The sequence below is a fragment of the Asterias amurensis genome, chromosome 1, assembly GCF_032118995.1.
Source record: "Asterias amurensis chromosome 1, ASM3211899v1".
In the NCBI taxonomy this organism is placed as follows: domain Eukaryota; kingdom Metazoa; phylum Echinodermata; class Asteroidea; order Forcipulatida; family Asteriidae; genus Asterias; species Asterias amurensis.
The window spans coordinates 4258707-4272817 of NC_092648.1; the positions used below are offsets into that span (position 1 = coordinate 4258707).

A 14111-nucleotide genomic window follows, 5' to 3' on the forward strand; every position below is an offset into this window, starting at 1 on the left:
ATTGTCAAAGACCAGTCTTCTCACTTGTACATATCTCAACATATGCATAAAATAACAAACCTGTGAAAATTTGAGCTCAATTGGTCATCGAAAGTACGAGATAATAATGAAAGAAAAAGCACCCATTGTCCCACGAAGTTGTGTGCTTTCAGATGCTTGATTTCGAGACCTCAAAATCTAAATCTGAGGTCTCGAAATCCAGTTCGTGGAAAATTACTTCTTTCTCAAAAACTATGTTTTTTTCAGAGGGAGTCGTTTCTCACAATGTCTTATACTATCATTGCAACCTCTCCCCATTACTCGTTACCAAATGTGTAAGGTTTTATGCTAATCATTAAGTTGAGTAATTACCAATAGTGTCCACTGCCTTTAAAAGGTTTTACATATTTATACATGTACATGTATGCTCGCAAACTGACCTGTTTTTGGTTTGCAGGAATAACTTTGCATTTAAAAGTATTGTGTACTTTAGTTGATCTGGACAGGAAGGAACATTTTTTCTTTCTGTAATTTACAGAATTAGAAATGAGTCTGAAATGTCTAGATGTGTTCAAGCTGAATTAAAATTGTTTGTTGTATGACCGGGCCAAAGTGTCTTTAGAAACACAATTCACTAGTACTTTAAAAAAATATTCTGAAATGTGCTGTCTAACTTTATGTAAAAGGCTCTCACACAATGATCTACATGTAGCATATGGTAATAATGCTACATGATCATTACAATGTATGTGAGAGCCTTATGACAAATTGACTCTCATAAACATCAATCTTGATAAGGTGCACACAGTGACTCATGTTTGCTGGAACATCCATGTACAAATTACATCATCATGTGTAATGTACATGTTTTTGTTTGCTCTTGTGTTAATTTTTTTTTTTTTTTCTTGTTTTTTTTTTTGAATTGTAAACTACTTGAATGGGATGTCCTGACTTTTGATTTTTGTTGTAGTTGCGTATTAATTGATTGATTGATTTACTTTGCGTGTGTATTACAGGCTCGCATTGCTTTCCTACAAGGAGAACGCAAAGGGCAGGAGAACCTGAAGCATGACCTGGTGCGGAGAATCAAGATGCTGGAATTTGCACTCAAACAAGAAAGGTAAAGTTCGACCACTGTATTTGCTTTTGAAAGGGCAAGGGCACCAAGGCATTTTCTCCTTGGGAAAAGGGCATCCTTTCCAGCAACTTTGCATACAAGGTAGCAAGAAATTTAGACTTAAAGACACTGGACACTATTGGTAATTGTCAAAGACCAATCTTCTCACCAATGTGTATCAAAACATGCATAAAATAACAAACCTGTGAAAATTTGAGCTCAATTGGTCGTTGCATTTGCGAGATAATAATGAAAGGAAAAAAAAACCTTTGTCACACGAAGTTGTGTGCGTTTAGATGGTTGATTTTGAAACCTCAAATTCTAAATCTTAGGTCTCTAAATCAAATTCGTAGAAAATTACTTCTTTCTCGAAAACTACGTCACTTCAGAGGGAGCCGTTTCTCAAAATGTTTTATACCATCAACCTCTCCCCATTACTCGTCACCAAGTAAGGTTGTATGCTAATCAATATTTTGAGTAATTACCTTTAAACAACTTATTAATGTCAATGATTAGTAGCAGTTTTTTGAGTAGCAATGAAACATTTTGTGTAGGATTTTGCTCTGCTACACATAAACAGGGCAGAGCAGACTAACATTCGTAGATCAGCTGAAGAAGGACTCAACACAACAAGAAACGACTGAGCTTAGGACGCTAATGCTGGACAGGGATGCGTGAAAAGCGACCATCAGAGTTTCCAGAGATGGCGTCGACTGAAGACAAACTCTCACCCAACTGTACTGTACTGGATGTACCCATTTGTGTACAAGGCAAATCGTTCACTGCATCCCATTAAACGTACATGTACATGTACCTCTATCACCAAGGCCAAGAATGTCAAACGCTGTCAGCGACACACTCAATACATGACGACTCAGTACCATCTCATTAGTGCTGTGTGACTGCCGAAATAATTTGCAAATTGACTAATCGCCCGGAAACCGGTGCAAGATTAATCAACTAATTCACGCTTAGTCTTGACGGCGCTTTTAGCAACAGTTAGCGTGTAAACTAAGATATCAAACGATGGTTTCCTAATTTGAGCCTGTACAACGTGGGAAAGGGATGCTTGCTTAATTATATAAATTATACCTATGAGTACGTACATGGAAAGTCTGGTGGGCTGTGGCGAAGTACGTACAGATGGCATGTCTGTACACACACACATGGGATACATTAACACGCAAGACGTGTTCTGACTATTGGTTGCATCAGCAGATACTGTAAACACACACTACATTAGGTGAGGGTCATACTCCATTGGAACATGACCAGACGACTGTGAAGCATATCGGAACATCAAGGCAAGATTCGCAGCAGAACAGTGTACAATTTGCACAGGCCTGAATGTACTTACGGGAGGCAACTAAGGCGATTGCCTCCATGCCCCCTGTGACATTGGTGCCCTTGAAATGCTTCAGGAGAATATTGCATCCTCATACAGCCTGGTGCCCTTTGCCAAGGAGAAAATGCCTTGGTGCCTATAATGCCTTTTTCAAAAAACGAGACTTGGATTAGTATCCTGTGAAATTACATACAGTGTAAGCCTATATTTGTCTGAAATGCCGCATCGATTAGAAATCACTAAAAACATTTCAATCTGAGAAACGATTCGATTCTTACTTGCAAGAATCATTTTTAAGATTTCTGAGGGATGGTGTTCGTTCGCGAATGCTACAGGTAAAGATGTGGCTGATCCTGCTGTCACTTCATTTTTAAGAACATTGTTTCATCATCGCTTTACCTCTGGGAGGGTGGCGTGATGGGGTCGATGCATTATGGCCCATGTATGAAGAAAACTGTGAAGTAAAACACCACTTTGCAATTAATTAATTAATTAATTAATTAATTAATTAAGTTTTGGTGTTTCATACAGTTGGTACACTCTTTTGAATTTTGGTTACGCTCATTTTTTTCTTCTTGGGTATGCATATATTTTATAATGTATCTTCTTGACAGAAATATAGTATTCACAAAAAAGTTAATTTTAGTGGCAGCTAAAAATCAATTTAATATTGAAACGAGTTCTGCAGCTGGCCAGTCTCTGATACAATGCATCTCACAGTCCGTGTTTTACGTTTTTTTTTTTTTTTTTTACATGATTATTCTTTATTTTATTTTTTAAGGCGGGGGGGGGGGGGGGGGGGGGGGGGATGGAGGCATTCCTTTCATACCAAACCTCCTAGTTCATTGACTGGTGTAGTTTATGCAGAAAATTAATCCTTTTGTGTTGGCTGGAGGTATATGCACAATGTACATCAGATGCTGGATGGGACGGACGGGGATTGTGCTCCAGCATAGAGAGATTAATGAGGGACCCTTGTCATATGGCGGCTACATTAATATGCCTCTTTATTGATGTGTTTTTACACAGCCTTGGCATGTTGTTTCTCTTTTACCAAAGGGGACGAGTTGTGGAGGGTGCGATGGGTATTTTTTCTGGTGAGATAGTAGGGCATCTTCAGGGGGAGCAATTGTTGACGCAGCTGTACTGTTTTGGGAATCATGCAATATGGTGAAATGAACAAAACCTGTGAATGTGTTTTCAATTAAAACAGCAAACTTGTTGGTTAGAAAAACATTAACTTAACTTGGTTGTGTCTGTGAAGTCCATGTACAAAAGGGTTGAAACATCTATACAGACATATTCACTTTACACAACGGACTATAAAAGGTTTTTTTTTAAATGTCTCTGAAAACTTAGACAGTTAAACAATTATTGTGCACTTTTAAAACCCAGAGGAGGCACCCGATCAATTTCAGAAGCATTGGGTATTCAGGAACTAACATGTGTTAAATAATGTGTACACAAAATATGTGTACATCATCTACCGGATTTATGGATCTTGACTACATGTACTGTAGTTGACCTTTTGTTTGTCGAACCTCTATGAATGACCACAAGAGGGCGCTATTGTGAGTATTTATGTGTAGAAGGAAATTCACTTTGTTTTCACAAAGAGGTTCGTTTCGAATCGGGCACTCTTTGGGGTTTCTTTTGAGTACTAGAGGAACCTTGGCCAAGGACGTCAGTGATTGATAGTGGATAGTTGGTTAAATCATGCCATTGAGGACGTGCTTTAAAGACAGTGGACACTATTGGCAATTGTCAAAGACCAGTCTTCTCACTTGGTGTATCTCAACATGATGCATAAAATAACAAACCTGTGAAAATTTGAGCTCAATTGGTCATCAAAGTTGCGAGATAATAGTGAAAGAAAAACACACCCTTGTCACACGAAGTTGTGTGCGTTTAGATGCTTGATTTCGAGACCTCAAATTCTAAATCTGAGGTCTCAAAATCAAATTCATGGAAAATTACTTCTTTCTCGAAAATTATGGCACTTCAGAGGGAGCCGTTTCTCACAATGTTTTATACCATCAACCTCTCCCCATTACTCGTTACCAAGTGAGGTTTTATGCTAATAAATATTTTGAGTAATTACCAATAGTGTCCACTACCTTTAACAGTTTAAAGAGGAACAAACTATGGAGGAACAAACTTGGTGCAACTTTTTTTTTACAGCGCAGGCCTTGAAATAACCCACGGAACCCACAGCAATTACCGTGGTGCCTTGTCAGCCTGTGCTTTTGCTTTGGTGCCCTTTGCAAAGTTCCAACACAAATTTACATTTTTCTCAAAGCGTACCCCTTACTCACCACATGTGCCATGAGGAAAACTGTTGTGTCCCTTCAAGAGCAAAGGGCGTGTGCCACAGTTGGATCAGTAATTAATTAATGCATTTTTTTTTTTTTTTTTCTCCTTTGCTCTCAGGTCAAAATACCAGAAGCTCAAGTGCGGACATGAGCTAAGCCAGGAGATTAAGCCCCCTGCATTTGATGGCTCAGGTAAACTTCAATTTTGGCACTCTGTGTTTCCAGTTTAAATCATTCATAATTGGTTTATTCAACAACTTGATTGTACGCTTGATTGAGGATGGGGTGTTTGTAGGAAACATACTCAATAATTTACAAGCTTTACTGTGTGCATTCAATTCATGTATGTCGAAGTAAGTATTAAAGGTTTGCAGTGACACCATGTAAAATCTCTTTGTGAGTAGGGGTGGCTCTGAGAAATACTGGTTTGTAACTGCTTGGCGTTTCGGTCAGTGTGCTCTTACCGTCTTCTTGAGAATTTGTGTGAGCCTAATCTACAAGCCGTTGTCTACTGGTGTGCCAGCACACCGATCCATTAGGCCTCGCCCACGGCACACGTGTGAGCAAGAACATGTGAGCCTCTCCAATGCCATTCTGCACAGCTCTGCCGAGCGCGCCAAGCATACGCGCACGCATGTCGGACCTTATAGTGTCGGACTTATGGTTGTGCAATGGGTTGTGATTGGTAAATACGCAATGGGGTGGAGCTTAATGGATCGGTCTATTTAATATTAACCTTTGATCGCAACAAAACAGTGTCTTTACTCCTCCAACATGTCAAAAAAGGGTTGCCGCACCACCATGATTTCTTAAAGAAGTCTCAAACGTGGTTTGAAATCCATTTGCCATTTTTTGTCCCCGCATGACTAGACTTTCACTTTGACCTTCAATAACATGAAACCAATATTAGATCCATTTTAAAACTGGTAAAATTTCCATAGCGGACAACTCTGTTTCAATTATTTGAAATTTTCTTCCATGTTCCTGTATACATTATTTTTCCTTTGAGGCAACTTTTATTCTTTTAAGCTGTGATGTCACGACTCACATCGTTTTAATATTCTTTGTAAAGAAAGAATTCTAGCCATATGGTACTAAATTCAGTGCACTGTCCACTTAAAAAGAGCGTAATGCACAACATGTAATTACCATAATTTACGACAATCATTGCTAGACTAATGTGACCTTCAATCAATTTGATGAAATTTATACATGTACCGCACGTAATCTCTCGTGGGCATTTTATAACCTTATTGCATACTTACAGAGCTGCCAACTCGCCCCAATTCTGCAGAAAGTTCCCTGAAAATAGACAAATTTTTGTTATATTCTGAAAATTTGAAAATTTCTCTGATTGTGGAAACATTTTCCCTATTATGTTGAATGTAATAGACCTCATGCATTGACGTCATCCAGCGGCCATCTTAGTGGAAAAACGGTGACGAAACAATCGAAACGCACAGATTTGTACGCGCGGTGCACAGGATTGGCCAATGAACAACCTCCTTTTGACCTCTAGGTGAGGGCGCCCTACTGAAATGATGTCATGTGCATAAGGTCTATTCTAACACTGTCTCTGTCAGCTCTTCATATTACAATGTACAGTAGGAAAGTTAAATTAATGAATTAGCCTTTGAAAAAGACTTGGGTCGAATTGTCGGGACATTACTACCTTTTTTTTGCAATACCGTACACCATGCGGGATCTTTCAGTTGGTAAGCAGTTTGCAATCAGCTAAGTTTTTCTAAAGCAAGACAGTTCTCTTAAGAACAAAACCCACCCGTCAAGTAGATACACGGTGTTACCACAAACCATGTAGGAAATTTACTTTCATGAATTATTTACAATTTGTTGTTTTTCTCTTCCTCTGCAGAAGAAGGTGGTGAAGAAGAGTCTGCCCTCTCTCCAAATAGTCAAATCAACTTTAAACAAAGCAGGCAACTGCTTAGGCAGTAAGTTTATAGTCCAGTGTTGTAGCCGAAGTTGGCGGTGCTGGGCGGACACGCCCAGGACTCACAGTTTTTGCCCAGTACTCTGAGCAAAATACATTGTGCCGCTCAACACAGATTTCCCATAGAATGAATCAAAATGATGTTCACTGTGCATTGAACTGAGACAAGGCTAATGATAAGGAGTATCAAATGTCACAGAGAAAGAACACAATTAAAGGCAGTGGACACTATTGGTAATTGTCAAAGACTAGTCTTCACAGTTGGTGTATCTCAACATATGCATAAAATCACAAACCTGTGAAAATTTGAGCTCAATCGGTCGTCGAAGTTGCGAGATAACAATGAAAGAAAAAACACCCATGTCACACAAAGTTGTGTGCTTTCTGATGCTTGATTTCGAGACCTCAAATTCTAAACTTGAGGTCTCGAAATCAAATTTGTGGAAAATTACTTCTTTCTCGAAAACTACGTCACTTCAGAGGGAGCTGTTTCTCACAATGTACACCATCAACCTCTCCCCATTACTTGTAATCAAGAAAGGTTTTATGATGATAATTATTTTGAGTAATTACCAATAGTGTCCACTGCCTTGAAATAGCCAACTCAACTTATTGCATGGCCCCACAACATGAACAGTTTGTAAACCTGGCATCATGCCTGAAGCCTGCACTGCAGCAATGATGGCCCCATAATTAAACATGAATAATTTTGATAATCCGCTCTCCCTTGGTGGACTTTTGATTTACACCCCACCGCTAAAATTAGTCTAGTTACATCCCTGTTCAGTTTGTGGGATGGCCTTTGGGGTTGTTGTTGCTCCCGGGGTGGTGTAACAGTCATGTCTCTTGGTGGACTGATAGTTTATGGACATGGCGGACCGTAATGGGACTGAAGACCTTAATGCAGAGTCATTATTCATAGCAGTCCCTGGATTTCATGTTGGATGTTATTAATCGTGTCTTGGAAGAATCAACTGCATGAATGTCAAAACAAGCACTGTTAGTCTGTGGTCAGGCAAGTGCGAGTGCTTCTGGTTAGTTGCGTAATGAAATGGAAACTTACACAGTAAGCACAAATCGCCTGTTAAAGACACTGGACACTATTGGCAACTGTCAAAGACCAGTCTTCTCACTTGGTGTATTTTAACATATGCATAAAAAGACAAACCTGTGAAAATTTGAGCTCAATTGGTCGTCGGAGTTGCGAAATAACTATGTAAATAAAAACACCCTTGTCAAACGAAGTTGTATGCTTTCAGATGCTTGATTTCGAGACCTCAAATTCTGAATCTGAGGTCTCGAAATCAAATTAATGGAAAATACTTCTTTCTCGAAAACTGTGTTCACAATGTTTTATACTATCAACCTCTCCCCATTGCTCTTTACCAAGTAAGGTTTTATGCTGATAATTATTTGAGTAATTACCAATAGTGTCCACTGCCTTTAAGCAGCTCTATGAAATTAGGCTGTTCTGAGAGGAAAGAGACTTGCCCAAGTCTTGCTTGGTTGGCAGAACTTTGAGCCTAGGTCTGTATGCTTTCTTTTTGAAAAGACATGAGCACCAAGGCATTGTCTCCTTGTTAGAGGGCACCCTATGAGGAAATTGTAAATTTCTACTGTAGAGCATTTCAAGGGCACCAAGGCAATGACCAGGGGGCATGGAGGCAATCATCTTCGTTGCCTCTGTGAAGTATCATGCCTATGAGCCACAGTGTTCTGCAAAGCACATTCAGTCTAATCTACATGCTTTGTAAGTGATACACAAATATATCACACCAGTAAATTCTTTTGATCATCTCTGTATGGATGTGCTCTGTTATTAAGTCTGGGTCCCCGTCATTCATCAATTCACTCCCATCACATGACTGGGTTGTGCTTTGGCTTTGTACATGGTATCTAATAAAATATGTGTAGACTTTCAAGAGATATGACATTATGAAGGGACGATTGCCTATCATACAAGCTACCTTAGGCCATGTCTACAGCTTTGGCTTCGGCTTTATCATGCATTGAGGTATAGGAAATCCTTAGCAACAATGCTAGCAGCAGCCGTAGCCACCAATTTGGATACAACCTTACATCAGTAGGCCCTCTAGTTTACTCTTTATAAACCATGGCAATAAGGCCTACGTGTAATGTACATACAGTATTCATGTACATATTTATTAGAGAGCTGTGGTGCAACATTAATTTTTGGAGGGAAAGGTACACGTTTGGTAATTACTCAAAACAAGTATTAACATAAAAACTGACTTGGTAACGAGCATTGGAGAGCTGTTGATAGTTTAAAACATTATGGGAAACGACTCCCTCTGAAGTACAAAGTTTTTGACAAAGAGGTAATTTCTCACTAAAATAATATAAGACTTCAAGCTAGAAGTCTTTTATTCCTATCTGAAAGCACACAAACTTGTCCTGTTTTTTCTTTCATCATTTTCTCGCAACTTCGATTACCAATTGAGCCCAAATTTTCACAGGCTTGTTGTTTTATGCTGATGATGGGATAGTTTTATGCTGATGATGGGATACACCAGGTGAGAAGACTGGTCTTTGACAATCCCCAAACGTGTACAGTGCCCTTAAACATGTCTGTGCCCAGAAGGTTTTACAAATTTTGTGCATTGGAGACTCTGCACTGTAATCAATATGTATTGCTCTATCATCTTGGATCTTTGAAACATAACATGTATACATAGGCAGTCCGGGTTATCTTTAGAAAGTACATGAAGTCATCTCATCTTGTGTTTGAGTCCAGTCCTTTGTCTTTTATCTGCTATCTGTGAGGGCTTCAAGTCCAGACTCAAACTAAATGGAAAAATATTGCACTTGTGCGTCCCATATCCATTATTGAGGTTGAAGGATGAGATGGATAATGGAACACAGACGCAGTACATTTTTTTCAGATTCAACGAGTGCGCATGACAAAGAATTTATCGTCAAGCAAACTTAAAAAGGTGCAGCAAAACACCACAGGTTGTCTTGTTTTATTGTTATCAATGCATTTAAAAATTATGAACTTGAATTTAAAATCTGCCTTTGTTTGATTTCACTTTTTTCCTCCTCTGTAGATATTTACAAGAAATAGGTTATACAGACACAATATTAGATGTGCGGTCAAATCGGGTGCGTTCGTTGCTGGGCTTGGCCCCCAACGAGCAGAACATACCAGGTCTGGATGGCAACATGTCCATAGAACCAGTGGTCAATGGAGAGAGCCCGGTCAAGCAGGGTCGCCAGGTCGACACGGCTAAAAGGTTGGTTTGAAGCTCAGTCAATAACATCGCAATTTCTCAATTTGACATGTAGCAGAAGTTTGTCATGTGAAACCAGACTTTGGCTGATTGCAAAACTCTCGCCAGTGCCGAAAATGTATAGATCTTTCTTTTGCAACGTCACAGCCTGAGATTTTTGCCAACCCTGGTTGGAAAACTATGGAAAGCCACAAATGCAAACCAAAAACAGATCGCTACTGTCTGTAACATTGTTACAAAAATATTCAAATATTGTGTTGATTTTGTTGGAAACAGATCAACTAATTATGGGAGGTATTTTATTTCATTGAAAGTTAGCAGAAACTGTGAATTTTGGTTAAAAGATCTGTTTATAAGATTGAGTTTTTTACAAACATTTGGCCCTCCATGCCAACCAAGGCGGTTTTTTTATCAACAAAAACATGGCATCGTGGCACCTTAGAATTTGTGTGTACATCCTTGATACTTTTGCCAAGATATGGCGTTTGTGACCTTTCAAACTCTTTGCGTAAATGCTGTGAGATGTTACTTAGTGTGTTGTCTGATGTACTACCAGGCAATTTAATGATTTTTTCACAGGTTAATTGTAACGGTGGTATTTCCCCAAACAAGAAGATTGAAATGACTTTACTCTTTACTCTTCCCAAACCCACTCTTGAACCATACCTTTAATTCTTCTTGCAATAACTCCTAATCAACATAATGAAACTGATACATGTCTCATGCTAAGAGTTACTAGATAAACCATTCCTCCTCATCCCAACTAGACAAGACAAGAAACATCCGCTGCCCGAGAACGATCTCGACAGCGTTCTGACCTCCTTCAACTTCTTGGATGGGGCGGACGATGATGATAAGGATGGGGGCGAAGGTCGGATGATGGTTGATGAGGATATCATTGATGGGAGGAACAAAATGAGTACGATCATCAAGAAGAAGAAGGTGAGAGGTCTTCTGATCTAATCTGGAGTTGATTTTTTACAAAGAGCTAAGATTGATCTTAGTTACAAGTCAATCGTAGTTGCTAAGCAAAGCGTGATGTCACAATACAAATCAATGTGGTAATGCTACCATTTTGTCTTGAGATGGATTTTTTTGCTTTGTGAAATCGAGCCCTGGGCCCAATTTCATAAAGCCTGTAAGCACAAAAACCTGCTGAGCACAGAAAAGTATTGCTTAACAGAAACAGGTTGCATAGCAAAGAAATTTGTCACGGAGTCTATTTAACAGGTTTATGAAATTGGGCCCTGATTTTAAAAACTTGTAAGACTTGCTCAAAGGGGAAATGTTTCCTATTTGAAGAATGTCAGTAAAGCAAACCCATGCTAGAGCAAGAATGACAAATCAAGGGGTTGTAGCAAGGATCTGGGCCAAGTTTCACAAAGCTGCTTAAATGTTGAAAACAGGCAATATATTCTTCCTGCTATAGTCCGTTTTTTATTTGTTTTTTCCCTCAGAAAAATCAGTAAAACTGTTATTAATAAGACAGGCTTGATGCTTCACGGAGGCAGCGAAGGCGATTGCCTCCATGCCCCTGGCCATTGCCTTGGTGCCCTGGAAATGATCCAGTAGAAATTTACAATTTCTTCATAGGGTGCCCTTTACCAAAGAAAAAATGCCTTGGTGCCCTTGCTCTTTCAAAAAAAGAAGCATACAGGCCTGAATAAGGCCTTAAAAGTTTATTAGAGCCTGCATGTACAACATGTGTCTGCCCTTGTACTTGATAAAGTACTTTTTTCAAATATCAAATATCATTTATGCTAACCAGAAATAGGTTACCTGCCAAATTTGCTCAGTGCAATGTTCTGCTTAAGCTACATCTAGGTCTATGAAACTACATGTACATGTAGGCTCTGGAAATAGGGTTTCTAAGTTAGGCTGTGTCCATAATTTTGAACTCCCTTCATGTATATCCTGATGCTACCCTACCTAACAACTTGTAGGAGAACCTCCATTGCTCTCAATGTAGGTCCTCGTTGGAGGGTATAGGATTGATTCACCTTTTTCATGTATCCAAAATTCTTCACCCTACCCTTTAAAGAACCCCCCCCCCCAAAGAACCCCCCATCATGGCACACACCCAGCAGTATTTGGTAATGTCGCTAATGCCTTGTTTCCTGTCATGTTATTTTAAACCAGCCTGTGGTGGGCAACGAGAGCATGGCCGGCATGGATGATGTACTGAATGATCCCGACACGGAGGAGGCCCTGGCCGAGTTTGATCTGATACTCAGCGAGTCCTCAGAGGGGGCGGGCGAGGCCAGGACGGCCGGCGATGGGGCGGATTGGGGACTGGGTGAGTACAGAATCGGACGAACGCCTTGTTGTAGGGCGAGGGTGAACACCCAATGTGCTTCCCCCAGCCTATAAAAACCCTTTCACACGACAGTAATTTTAACAAACTCACTTTATGTGAAGAGGGAACAATGTTTATACTGTCCAATAATGTCTATACTTCCCAATTATGTTCATACTGTCCAATAATTTCTACTGTCCAATAATGTCTATACTGTCCAATAATTTCTATATACTGTCCAATAATGTCTATTACTGTCCAATAATGTCTATTACTGTCCAATAATGTCTATTACTGTCCAATAATGTCAACACTGTCTAATAATATCTATACTGTCCAATATAACTGTTCATCAAGTACCAACAACTTAAAAAGATCTCACAAGGGACCTTGGACAGTTCCAAACATTGTTTTCCTTTCACACAAGGTAAAATTTTATAACCTTGCTCAAATTAAGCAAGGGACCCCAGCTAAATTACTGTCGTGTGAAAAGGGCTTATTGTGCTTACCCTTCTCTCCAACATGAGTGGGTTGATTCCTGTGTGTGTTTCAAGATTTTACTAGTCCCAGTGTGGGTTTCGGGCTGGGCAAGTCTCTGATTTCCATGACGTAATTGTGAGCGAGTATGCGGTTTAACGATTGACAGGTTCAACCCACAAGTCTGCCGCCACAAATCCCCTATAGGTCATACATACACTGCACCGTAACTGGGTTTCTAAATCTCCTTTAGGATCAACTTGGATTGTTTTAAGGATCAACTTGGATTGATAAGTCATTTGAACATTATTCAGCTATGAATATCTAGTCAACAAAAACTGTCTAGGTATACAGAAATCTCTAAAAACTTAGTACTTTAAATAAGTATAGTATCGTAACTTGAATTTACTTTATGTCTAAATTAGTGAGGTATACAACAAACTGTAGGGAAATTCTTGAAGATTTGTCCATATCGGTGCTGAATTGTTATCCTACACAGCCCAAATTGCTCCAGTTTTTTTTATTTGAAAGAAAGTCAAGTGACGGTGGTGTTTAATTCTTTATGCTTGCCGTCCACAGACAAAAAGTCTGACTTGTCTCCGACGGGTGAGGAGTGGGGGGTGGATGCCAACACCATCAGTAAGCTCAAAGAGGAGTACAAAAAATCACGCAAGGACAAGAAATTTATCCAACGTAAGTCCCCGATGGCTCTGCGTGATTGACAAATCACGTTGTGCTCTCTCTGCAGAGTGAAAAATCATGTTGGTACTAACTCCGCGTGAGTGACAAATCAAGTTGTGCTCACTCCGCAAGAGTGACAAATCACGTTGTACTCACTCCGCAAGAGTGACAAATCACGTTGTACTCGCTCTGCAGACTGGCTAATCACGTTGTTCTCATTCTACATGAGCGACAAATCACGTTGTGCTCACTCCGCAAGAGTGACAAATCACGTTGTACTCGCTCTGCAGACTGACAAATCACGTTGTTCTCATTCTACATGAGCGACAAATCAAGTTGTGCTCACTCCGCAAGAGTGACAAATCACGTTGTACTTGCTCTGCAGACTGGCAAATCACGTTGTTCTCATTCTACATGAGCGACAAATCAATTTATACTCACTCCGCAAGAGTGACAAATCAAGTAATACTCACAAAGCGTGAGTGACAAACCATGTACTCACCTAAATGTACATGTATGCTCACAAAACACTAAACTACCTTTCTGACGTACCATCAAATTTTGTTTTCACCAAAGGTTGTTGGGACAAATTTGTTTATGATCGTGCTTGAGAAATCATTTCCATATTCATCTTGCCGTTTGTGCTTGTTGTTAGAAGTATCTATTTAGACGCAAGTTGTTTTTTCTTCATTGTTTTGTGTC

General features: G+C 39.6%; 1 protein-coding gene across 2 annotated transcripts in view; it reads left to right on the plus strand.

Annotated features, from left to right (window-relative positions):
* Positions 1–14111, plus strand: part of LOC139943121 (striatin-3-like) — a 39526-nt gene that overhangs the window by 9706 nt on the left and 15709 nt on the right. Inside the window, exons 2-8 of one of the 2 annotated variants that reach the window (XM_071939941.1) lie at positions 996–1099; positions 4872–4945; positions 6627–6705; positions 9773–9958; positions 10723–10897; positions 12095–12251; positions 13308–13421. In XM_071939941.1, coding sequence (XP_071796042.1) covers positions 996–1099; positions 4872–4945; positions 6627–6705; positions 9773–9958; positions 10723–10897; positions 12095–12251; positions 13308–13421 — 889 coding nt within the window. The remainder of the gene's footprint in view (positions 1–995; positions 1100–4871; positions 4946–6626; positions 6706–9772; positions 9959–10722; positions 10898–12094; positions 12252–13307; positions 13422–14111) is intronic. The other variant, XM_071939948.1, reaches the window with a different exon arrangement.